The 11754-nt window shown below is 51.6% G+C and overlaps 1 protein-coding gene and 1 pseudogene across 2 annotated transcripts; one reads left to right on the top strand and one right to left on the bottom strand.

Moving 5' to 3' along the window:
• Positions 1-2218: 2218 nt before the first annotated feature.
• Positions 2219-2510, bottom strand: LOC144290669 (small ribosomal subunit protein uS14 pseudogene; annotated as a pseudogene).
• Positions 2511-6776: 4266 nt separating this feature from the next.
• CLEC4G (C-type lectin domain family 4 member G) lies at positions 6777-10887 on the top strand. 2 transcript variants are annotated; one of them, XM_077860114.1, is made up of 10 exons: positions 6777-7469; positions 7798-7908; positions 8552-8605; positions 8820-8882; positions 9011-9115; positions 9434-9523; positions 9733-9854; positions 9964-10079; positions 10355-10502; positions 10631-10887. In XM_077860114.1, the coding sequence occupies exons 1-9, from the start codon at positions 7388-7390 to the stop codon at positions 10491-10493; spliced, it is 882 nt and encodes a 293-aa protein (XP_077716240.1). In that variant the 5' UTR covers positions 6777-7387; the 3' UTR covers positions 10494-10502; positions 10631-10887. The 2 variants fall into 2 exon arrangements, with proteins under 2 accessions (XP_077716240.1, XP_077716239.1); XM_077860113.1 differs by having other exon boundaries at positions 6793-7469; positions 9733-9881.
• Positions 10888-11754: the final 867 nt, after the last annotated feature.

Genomic DNA, 11754 nt, shown 5'->3' with positions numbered 1-11754 from the left:
GGTCAGAGACCAGATTATTGCATTGAGGCCTGAGTGGGGGCTGAGGTTCTGGAGAGTCACACTTCCAAGAATGCTGATGCTCAAAGTCAAAAAGAGCTGCTTGTCCTCGGTCTGGAAATGTTCTGACACACCTGCTGCCCTCCCAGCATGCCTGGGGGAAAGCAGAACCCCTTCCGGTCTCCTCCCAGACTCCCATCAAATCTGCTGCATCCATTTGGGGTCCGTGGGTAGTGCGCTTGTTAAGGCTAATGGCTGTTTCAGTTGTCTGTGGCAATGTAACAAGTCATCCACAAATCGGCGGCTTAAAACATAGCGACCTGTAATTTTCCCCAATTCTGTGGGTTGACGGATGTGGTTCCTTTCCTGGCCTTGCCGGGTTGTCGGACTCAGCAGAATGGCTGGAAGGGCTAAGCGAAACTTTGCTGCTGGAGGCCCGCTGGACCGCTTTCCCGTCCTCGTGGCTTGTCATCCTCACGAAGCGAAGCCAGGCTCTCTAACTCAGCAACCCTGCAGCCCGCAGCATCCCAGGATCGTGAAAGCGGAAGCCGCAAGGCATGCTGGGGCCAAGGCTGGTAAGTCACGTGGAGTTGCTGCTACACACCGATTGGTTAATGCAAGTCACGGGGACAACGCACCTTCCGTGGAGATGGCGATGGAGAATAGACTTCACCTCTGGTTGCGAGGAGGACCAGTCACTTCCGGAGACGCAGGTGCAACCAAGTGGGAGGTATTTGCAGCCAGGATTTTTCAATCTCACAGTAACTGAGAGAAGAGTGGCCGTAGAAGGAGCTACGCGACGGTGGATCAGAGCACCAACACTTCTTGGCCGAGGGGCCTCCAGTGAGCCTCCTTTCTTCTCTGAGCCTCGGATTCCTGCCCATCAAGTAGAAGCAATCTAGCATTATCATAATCTTGATAGCCATCCTTTTAGGTTGCCCTCCAGGAAAATGAGCTACGAATCACCAGTTCTTCAATCTTTTCTGGCAGATTCTCTCCCTGGACATGGATAATTCCATTCACTAGGGGTCCCAGTTGGCCTTGGATGGACACGAGGAGGGAGGATGATAATGTCAGCGACAAGAATAGCTACCTCTTGCGGATCCCTGCCCAGGCTGCACGTATTACCCTGCTGATCTCTCGACACAGACGAGGAGTCTTTGGGCCACCCCAAAAGCAGAGCTTAAGAATTTGAAATTTTGTGGTTTACCTGGGAGGTGATTCTAGAGGCCACAGGAGGAAAGTAAGGAAATGGGACAGGGGGGAGAGAGTCCACACAGGTGTGCTCATGGGCAGGTACTGCTGTGAGCAACTGGAGCTCGATCTCCCTGAGCACCTCCAGATGACAGTTTAGGACACGCAACTCAGAGTTAATCCTAACCCGGAGCATTAACTCTCTTGCACTTTCCAGCCTGCCCTCCACTTGGGTGAGGGCAAAAACCCCTCGGACGAAGAATTCCAAGAGTTTACAATAAGAGAGGTGAATGCCAAAGGTATGTGGACACAGCACTGACAATCCTTTACTACTTCGATTTTGTACAGGAGGAACTCAAGGCTTATTGTGACACTGCTAAGAATAAACCCCAGGCTCTTCTCCCTCCAGAGCCCTACTCTTTTAGACTTAAAGTTGCCTCTAGTTTAACAACATTTCAAACTAACATGTCCCCCCCCCACCCATGAACTTCAGTTATAAGATCTTGCACCTTGTAAAACTCAAGCTGTATAAAAGACCTAAATATAAAGCCTAACACTATAAAATCTCTAGGGAAAACATAGGAGAAATTTTTGGATTGGGCAAAGATTTCCTAGATAGAACACCAAAAGCAAAATCTGTGAAAGAAAAATGAAAAATTGGATTTTGTTGAAATGTAAAACTTTGCTCTTTGAAGGACTGCTGCTAAGAGAATAAAAAGGAAAATCACAGACTGGGAGAAAAGATCAGAAAACATATCTTTTTAAAAAATATTTTATTTATTTATTCATGGGAGACACAGAGAGAGAGAGAGAGAGAGGCAGAGACACAGGCAGAGGGAAAAGCAGGCTCCATGCAGGGAGCCCAACATGGGACTCAATCCTGGGTCTCCAGGATCATGCCCTGGGCTGAAGGCGGCGCTAAACCGCTGAGCCACCGGGCTGCCCAGAAAGTCACATATCTGATAAAAGATTTGTCACCAGAATATATAAAAAACTCTCAAAACAATAAGAAAATAATTTACTCATTTTAAAAACTATATTCATAATTGAAGTGCTATTTTATGTACAATGTGTTAGCATGAAGGTAGGTATCTTGGATACTCACAATTAAGGTAAGTCTCTTGGATGATCCACTTAAGGAAGTTTACTTAATCCAACTTAGTGAAGACTGTATCCTTTGCATAATGACAGAGACACTGGTGGCACATAATGAGGCCTTATTTCTGGATCAGATGGTGCTGGTTTGAGCAGACATAGCAAAGACGACAACTCTAGCCAAACTTCCTTGGATGGCTCTAGTAGAGCCGCTTGTGATCCATCTTGCTCTCTCAGATGGGATGAGGCCACTCATTTCTTTAAATGGGCAAAAGCTCTGAAGAGACAGGTCATCAAAGAAAATACTCAGGTGGCAAAGAATTATATGAAAAGATGCTAAAAAAAAAAAAAAGAAAAGAAAAGATACTGCACATCATTAATGATCAAGGAAATGCCAATTAAAAATTGCACTATGAAAATAAGAGAATGGCCAAAATTAAAAAGACTGATCATGGGATCCCTGGGTGGTGCAGCAGTTTGGCGCCTGCCTTTGGCCCAGGGCGCGATCCTGGAGACCCGGGATCAAGTCCCACGTCGGGCTCCCGGTGCATGGAGCCTGCTTCTCCCTCTGCCTGTGTCTCTGCCTCTCTCTCTCTCTCTGTGACTATCATAAAAAAAAAAAAAAAAGACTGATCATGCCATGTGCTGTCAAGAAGGCAGAGGAAATAGAACTCTCATTCATCGCTGGTAAGAATGAAAAATGGCACAGCCACTTTGGAAAATACTTTGGCAGCATTTTAAAAAATGAAACACCGGGTTATCTGGTGGCCCAGCAGTTGAGCATCTGCCTTGGGCTCAGGGCTTGATCCTGGGGTCCTGGGGTCAAGTCCCACTTCTGTTCCCCCGCAGGGAGCCTGCTTCTCCCTCTGCCTATGTGTCTGCCTCTGTGTGTGTGTGTCTCTCATGAATAAATAAAATCTTTAAAAAAAAAATGAAACACATCTAATGCAATCATCCCCTCCTAGGTATATACCCAAGAGAAATGAGAGCATACATGCATGACAATACTTGCTCACAAAAGTTCACAGCAGTTTTATTTATGATAGCCAGGACTGGAAACAGCCTAAATGTCCACCAGCAGGTGAGTGTAGAATCAAACTGGCCTGTCCACGTAATGAAATTCTACTCAGCAGGAAGAAGGAATGAAGTATTAATGCAACAACGTGGATGAATCTCAAAATAATTATGCTGAGCTAATGAAGCCAGTCTCAAGAGGCTACATATTGTATGGTGCCTTTCATACAAAATTCTAGAAAATGCAAACAAATCTAAAGACAAAAAGCAGATCAGTGGCAGCTGGGGTTAACAGGGGAGGCTTACTAAGGGGCGCAGGGAATCTTTGGGTGGTGATGGTTGCATTCACCATCCCAATTGTGACGGTTTCATGGATTAGTCAAAACTCATCAAACTGTACACTTTAAATATGTACAGTTTAGGGGCACCTGGGTGGCTCAGTCGGTTAGACGTCTGCCTTCATCTCGGGTCATGATCCCAGGGTCCTGGGCTCAAGCCCTGCTTTAGGGACACATGGGTGGCTCAGTTGGTTAGGCATCTGCCCTTGGCTCAGGTCATGATCCCAGGGTCCTGGGATTGAGTCCCATGTCGGGCACTCTGCTCAGCAGGGAGTCTGGTTTGCCCTCTCCCTTTGACCCTCCCTATTGCTCATGCTCTCGCTTGCTCTGTCTCTCTCAAATGAATTTTTAAAAATCTAAGGGGATCCCTGGGTGAGAGAGAGAGGGCCTACCTTTGGCCCAGGGCGCGATCCTGGAGTCCCAGGATTGAGTCCCGCATCGGACTCCCGGCGTGGAGCCTGCCTCTCCTCTGCCTGTGTCTCTGCCTCTGTGTGTGTGTGTGTGTGTGTGTGTGTGTGTGTGTGTCTATAATAAATAAATAAATCTTTTTAAAAATCTAAAAAAACTGTACAGTTTATTGAATGGCAATAATACCTCAACAAAACTTTGTTTTAAGGTACTTGAAAAAATTAAAATATTTCAAGTTAAAAATAATCACAACCTTTTGACTTAAAACCGTGGGGGTCTTAGTCACCTGTTATCTGTGAACAGGACCAAGATCATTTCTAAAGGAAATATTTGGGCTTGCCATTGAAAATTCCTGTGGGGTGTGTGTGTGTGTGTGTGTGTGTGCCTGAATACCAGTGACAGATGCCTCCCAGTATTCACTGGAGCCTGAGGCTAGCCCTAAATGGTGTTCTCCACTGGTCCAGTTAAACAGGGCCATCGCAATGTCTTTAGTAAATTTGGATTCCATTATATTGAATAATATCCTGTATTTGGGGTATCTGGGTGGCTTGGTGGTTGGGCGTTTGCCTTTGACTCAGATAGTGGTCCTGGGGTCCCGGAATCGAGTCCCATGTTGAGTTCCCCGCGGGGAGCCTGCTTCTCCCTCTGCCTGTGTCTCTGCCTCTCTGTGTCTCTCATGAATAAATAAATCTTAAAAAAAAATCCTGTATTTGTATAGTAAACATTTCACAGTGCATTCACAGCTGTCTTCTACATGGCCACAGAAACATAATGAATTGGGTAACAAAAACTTTATCATCTATTGATGCTAAAGATGAAAAAAATGGGGTACCAAGAGAGTAAATGATTTGCCTGAGGTTATCATCTGGCTTATTGGGGATATTTTACATCTCGATTCCACATGAGGCACAGTTTCTCCCATTGTACTTAAATGATTTCCTCTCGGCTCCGGATTCTTATTTAGAGAGAGCGCTTGCCAGGGGCAGACCCTACCAGGTACCCACCACAGCCTGTGGCTCGCCCCTCACTCAGCCAGCTTCTCTCCGTGGTCTCAAACTCACTGCTTCCAGAAACATGCTAAAAGCACCCCAACGGTGGGGTCGGTCACTCGCTTTGAGTTCGGGCAAACCCGCTTTCCCTAAAACCACGCCTGCCCATGAAGCGATTCACCTAGGCCCAAGTGGTAGAAAATTGCTACTGTGTTTATGGAAAGTTCGATGGGGATTTGGTCTACACGTCTATCGGAGGGATTCCTCCAAAAGAATTTGCCGCACATCCCCAGATGTCTGACCCCACTTTCCTGCTGCCTTTATCAAGAGTGCGGTACCTCCGGCTGAATTTTGTGCACCAGACTCATCTCTTAGGTTCCTGTTCCCTTCCTGATCCTCATCTCTCTTTTGCTTCTGTCTTTTCATCTTATTTTATCATGTATGTCTCTCTCATTTCTTTTGGAATAAGGTAGGAAAATAGGCATTGAATAAAATTTTTAAATAAAATGTGGATGTTTGTTCTTTCTTTTTTTTTAATTTTTATTTATTTATGATAGTCACAGAGAGAGAGAGAGGCAGAGACACAGGCAGAGGGAGAAGCAGGCTCCATGCACCGGGAGCCCGACGTGGGATTCGATCCTGGGTCTCCAGGATTGCGCCCTGGGCCAAAGGCAGTCGCTAAACCGCTGCGCCACCCAGGGATCCCTGTTTGTTATTTCTGAGGGTTGTTGAGAGGATTTGAGAAGGTGGAATGTGTTCACATCGCTACAAAAGGGGCTGGAATGTGGGAAGTGCTTGAAAAAATATATTAAAAAATATATATATATATTTGTCTTTCTGAGTGAGGTCCCCTTACTAGCCACTGCCCCAGCCCCAGTATCCCAAGCCTTTTATCCTGCCTGCCTTTTTCTTCCTTTCTTTCTTCTCATGGCACTTATGACTTGTTAATCTATGACATTAGGGTTCTTGCCATCAGTATTATTGACATTGGGGGCCAGTCATTCCTCGCCATGGGAGGCTGTCCTGTGTGTTATAGCCTGTTTAGTAGCATCCCTGGTCTCCACCGAGTAGATGCCAGTAGTACCCCCCCCCCAAATTGTGATAACCACTAACGTCTCCAGACACTGCCCAATGTCTCCTGGGACTCATAATCACCCCTGGCTGAGAACCACTAGGCTATACAACTTACTTTTTCATTTATGTTCATTATTTATTTGTCTCTCTCTCAACTCCCACCTAGAATGTTTGCTCCGAGAAGGAAGGAATTTGCTTCTATGGGACGTTGATGTCTCCCCAGTTCCTAGATTAATGCCTGGCACAAGGTAGGTGTGCAATATTTATTGAATGAATGAACGTTTAGTGGGGTTAGTGCCTGGGGATGGTGCTAGGGCTTGACATGCATAACTCATGTCTTTATCCTAGCATCCCTTGGAGGGAGGACATGTCGCCGTCCTCCTTTGCATGGAGGAGAAAAGCTGAGGCTTCATAGAAAAGCTACATATGGGACACCTGGGTGGCTCAGCAGTTAAGTGCCTGCCTTCAGCTCAGGGCGTGATCCTGGAGACCCGGGATCAAGTCCCACGTCGGGCTCCCTGCGTGGAGCCTGCTTCTCCCTCTGCCTGTGTCTCTGCCTCTCTCTCTCTCTGCATCTCTCTGTGTCTCTCATAAATAAATAAAATATTTTAAAAATTAAAAAAAAAAAAGAAAGAAAGAAAGAAAGCTACATACATACACCCCCACTCATCCACCCAATAATAGAGTCCAGAGCTTAGCTGGCCACCACCCAACAAACATTTCTGTTCTCCCTTCTGGCCAGGAAGGATTGAATTAAAGGTCAAGGTCAGATCCAACCTCCATGCACCTACAGAGAGGTTGAGGAGGGAAGCAAGAGCTGCCCTGGGAGGCCAGGCCTGAGGGAGTTTTTTCAGGAACCCTCTAGAAGGGACCAGAACTCAGCTGGACTCAGCCTCTTCCTCCTAGGAGGAAGCCCAGCCCCAGACCTCTAAGAGATGGAGGTGAGGTCCAAACTGAAGCCCCCAGCACCAGTCTGGAGATGTTGCTGCAGCTGCCAGGCCAGAGAGACTAGAACTGCGTGTGTGCGTGCACACACACACACACACACACACACTCCCCACCCCTCTCCACTCCTCTACCCTGCTCAATCCCCTTCTACCCCTCCGCTCTGACTACACTTCCCCCATCCCACTTCACACTTACCCCTAAACCAGCCCAGACCAGAAAGGGCCCAGCCTTGCGATTGGCCTGTGGGTCCCAGTACCAGGAACTGAGAGGAAGGCTATGGGAAGGAAGGAAAAGAGAAGGCGGGACTGAGAGGAGGCTACATTTCTATCTATGCCCCGGGCTGGGCGCCTGCTCACCATGGACACTGCCGGGTACAGCAAGTGGGGCGGCGGGCTTGAGGATGTCCCTGGAGGTATGAGCAATGGGACCGCCTCACCGGCCTGCTTGGGTCTCTCTGGCCAGTGGTTTGGGGTTTGATGAGGGAAAGGAGGGGAACAGCTGAGAGCAGGTCCAAGTAGTGGGTGCAGGAGAGACACCAGAGGTGCCAGGACTAGCTGGACCTGGATTCAAATTCTAACTCTGCCACTTAGAGCTCGTGTGACCTTGAGCAAGTTACTTAACCTCTCTGAATCTCAGTTCCTTGGGAGGAATCCAAGTGCCCAGGGCTCCATCCTCAGGGCGCAGAGATCCAGAGTGGTCCTGGTGCAAGAGGGACCCAGGAGTCCATCTGTGTTTTCCAGGGAGCTGGGGACGCTGGGGACGCTGGGGACAGAGACTCCTCTTCCTGGGCCTGGTTCTGGCAGTGGCCACAGTCCTGTGGGCTCTCATCCTGAACATCCTCGTTTCTAAGGGTGAGTGACCGTATAATGAAGGGAGGTTGTGCCAAGCTGCCCTGGGGACAGACTTTCCCTCTGTCTCAGGTCTCACCAGCTGGGTCTCGGATCCCTGCGTGGGTCTGAGTGTGAACACATGCGAATAGAGTTTGTGCCCATCTTTGGGCTGTGTGAACCCACATGTGTATGTATGTGTGCACATGAGTGTGTGTGCATGTGCCTGTGTGTTTGTTGCTCCCGGGTGTGTGTGCACATCATTTTTTTAAAGATTTTATTTAATCATGAGAGAGATTAAGAGAGAGAGAGAGAGAGGCAGACACAGGCAGATGGAGAAGCAGGCTCCCTGCAGGAAGCAGCACGATGTGGGACTCAATCCTCAGACTCCAGGATCACGCCCTGAGCCAAAGGCAGATGCTCAACTGCTGAGCCACCCAAGCGGTCCTTTTTTTTCTTTTTTCTTTAAATTTTTAAAAAAGATTTTATTTATTTATTTATGAGAGAGAGAGAGAGCCAGAGACACAAGTAGAGGGAGAAGCAAATGTGTGTGCACATCACGTGTGCCGTATGCCTGCCCGGCCCTTCTGTGTGTCCCAAGCCTGGGGTCCTGCACCCCATAGGCAAGGGGAGAGTTCGGGGGACCTGCAGGAGCCTCTCTCCACAGCCTCCACAGAGCGACGGGCGCTGCTTGGCCACCAGGATCTGCTGAGGACGAACGGTGCGTGAAAACGGTGACCGGTAGCCACCTCCCCCCCACCCCCACCCCAGGATGTGCGGGGCGGGAGTGTTTAGGACCCTGGAGACAAGGTAGTGGGTGGGTGGGTGGGTGAGGCTGCCTCAGTCCCGGGGACGGCCTCGGAGTGGGAAAGGGTGTCCTGTGAGTCCCCGCAGGTGACCCGGCGTGTGCGTGGGGCGGGCGGGGATCATTTCAGCCTCTGAGCAGTCGGCGGCGCTGGGGGCTTTGAACCGGGAGGTCCGAGCCTGCAACACCTGCTGTGAGACTCGCGTGGGGGGGCGGGGCCCGGGCCGGGATTGGAGGAGGCGAGCAGGGGCGGGTTCGTGGCAGGTGGGGGCGGGACGGATTGGTCCTCCTCCTCCTCCTCCCCCGACCCCTCCTCTCCAGGCTTGGGGACCCAGAAGCTGCTGCAGAGGGCACGCACCGAGCTCGGGGAGGCGCAGGCGAAGCTGATCCAGCAAGAGAGTGCCCTGAAAGAACTGAGCGATCGCGGTGAGAGCGTGAGAGCGGGACACTGCCTCGCCCCCTGATTCCCTCACCGCAGCTGTCACTCAACCCTTGATCCACATGCTGACACCTATCCTGGACTAGGGTTACCGCGACCCTATCCTGTGACCCTGACCTCTGGACTCTGACCTTGACTAACACCCCTAGCCTCAACTTGGCCCCCGCCGGCCAGACCAGTTCTGGACCTGATGTCATTCTTGCCCGTGACCCTGACCACGGGACATGGCTGCTGACCTTTAACTAATCGTGACCCTACTCCTGACCCTGACCTGAGCAGTAACCTGAACTCCCTTGACTTCGCAGTGACCCAGAGCTTGGCTGAGGCGAGCAGGGACCGCGAGGGCATCCGAACCGAGCTGTTCAGGGCTCTGGAGGCCGTCCGACAGGGGAACAGTGAGCGACACAGGCAGAGGGGAGAGAGGAGGGGACAAGTGGACCCTCCCTGTGGGCCTCGGGGTTCCTTGATCCGCCCTGCCCTGCCCCTTGACCTTGGCCTGTTCTCTGTGCCTCCGCCCCTACACCTGGGTGGGGGGCACCTCCCCCGCGTTTTTTCCATTCGCCCTGTCAGGGAGCGCTTCACCTCCCTGACTCCCACCCCACAGGCTCCTGCGAGGAGTGCCCCGAATCCTGGCTGCCCTTCCAGGGCTCCTGCTACCTTTTTTCCGTCCAGCGGGCCACCTGGGAGGCGTCGCAGCAGAACTGCGCAGGCGCAGGCGCACACCTGGTGATTGTCGGGGACCTGGAGGAGCAGGTGCGCTGTCCCAGGTGGGAGGCGGCCTTCACCTGATGGGGCGAGGCCCGGGAGGGGTGCAAGGCGACTCCTTCCCACGCAGGGCTTCCTGAGTCGGAATACACGTGGCCGTGGTTTCTGGCTGGGCCTGCGGGCCGTGCGCCGCGCGGGCAAGATCCAGGGCTACCAGTGGATAGACGGAGTCCCGCTCAGCTTCAGGTGAGGGAAGGGACTTGGGGAGAGGGACGGGTCAGACCCCAGGGGAAGTGCTTTGGCCAGATCTCAGGGACTCGTTTGGCATGGGCGGGCCAGATCCCAGGACCTGGCGGAGGGTTAAATTCTGGGAGTTAGAGAGTTGTATCCCAGGTGCATGCCCAGATTAGACCCCCAGGGTGTCTAGGTTGGACCCAAGCAATAAACAGGGTAGATGCTCAGGGCTGGACGCCAGGCCCATCCTCAGATTCCCAGAAACACCCCCCAACAAACCACTGCAGCCAGTGGAACACGGGAGAGCCCAATGACTCTATGGGGCGCGAGGACTGCGCTATGATGCTACGCACCGGGATGTGGAATGACGCACCGTGCGAAAACGAGAAGGACAACTGGATTTGTGAGAAGAGGCGCAGCTGCTGACCCCGCCAGGTGCCCACCAGCTGTACCCACAGCCTGCGGGTCGGGGGGGGGGGGCCATCCGCGACGGTCCCCTGGGCTGTTCACCGTCCTGGCGCCGCCCACCACCATAACTACTAAGAGCGGTCCACCCAACCCAGGCAGGTGCGGGCGCTGGGACCTCCACTCCAACCTCATCGCAAGCCCTCACACAGACAACCTAGCCTCCACCCCCACCCAAATCCCGGCTCCTGGGCCGGTCCCTGGGCCCCACCTCCCTCCCTAACCAAAGCAAGGCAACTCAAGCATGGAGCTGGTTTTCTCCCATTCTACCCCAGACTGGGAGCCCTCACAGATAGGTGTTTTGTGAGCTGTCTTCGCAGCCCTAGGAAGCATCAATAAATGCTTGAGAAATGAATTTTGATTCATGGCTTTGGTGAGCTGTCCTAAGTTTTATCCCCGAGACCCTAATATGATCCCTGTGAGTGACCCTGACCTAAGTGATGTCCTGGCCCTATGATGCCCCAAAGCTCGGTGAGTAACCTGCACTTGGCCAGGACAGCTGGAGACACAGGATTGACTCAGACTCAGGGCTCCCCTGCCCCCACCCCTCTGATCTAGCTGGGCACAGGAATGATGTGACCAGTGACTCAAAAGAAGAATGCATGAATGTCTCGTGATGCATTTGGAGAAGCCACACCTCCAGGGGAGGAACTGTGTTGGAATACTGCAGCAGTGGCCCCTCCTTGGGGACACCTCTCCCGTGGAGATTTGGCAGTCTGAGACAAGGCCCTAAGGCAGGTGGGAGAGGGCCTGCCAGGGAATCTGAGGCACAAGTCCCTTTGTCTTGGGGACCTAGATTCTGTGACCACTGGGTGGAATGATCTGGAAATACACCTCAGAGAAAACTTTTGAGAAACAATGGGATTTCAGCATGAGGAGCTGGGAAGGGAGGTCTTTGCAAGCAGAGGGTGTTGGGATGTGCTAAGTATGGCTGAAGCCATTCGGAGGGTGCAGGGTGCACTGAGTCTGGCTTTATCAGCTGGGGACTTTTGATCTGAATTCACCCTGCACTCCTAAAGTTTTCTGCTCCCGTCCTGGAGACCTGGGGGCTCTCCCAGAATTTCCAGTGGAGACAGGAAACTTTTAGTTCTGGGGAGCCCATTGGGAGCCCCCAGGCTGCCCAGCTCTGAGGGCAGTGACTGGGCAAGCAGAAGAGAGACCACCACTCAGACTCCCTGGCCAGGGAAGACCCTCCAGTGAACCCCAATCCTCCTCTGGGTGC

This window comes from Canis aureus, chromosome 19 (assembly GCF_053574225.1).
Source record: "Canis aureus isolate CA01 chromosome 19, VMU_Caureus_v.1.0, whole genome shotgun sequence".
In the NCBI taxonomy this organism is placed as follows: domain Eukaryota; kingdom Metazoa; phylum Chordata; class Mammalia; order Carnivora; family Canidae; genus Canis; species Canis aureus.
Note: the sequence above shows the minus strand (reverse complement) of the source record. Positions and strands in the feature narration are given on the sequence as shown.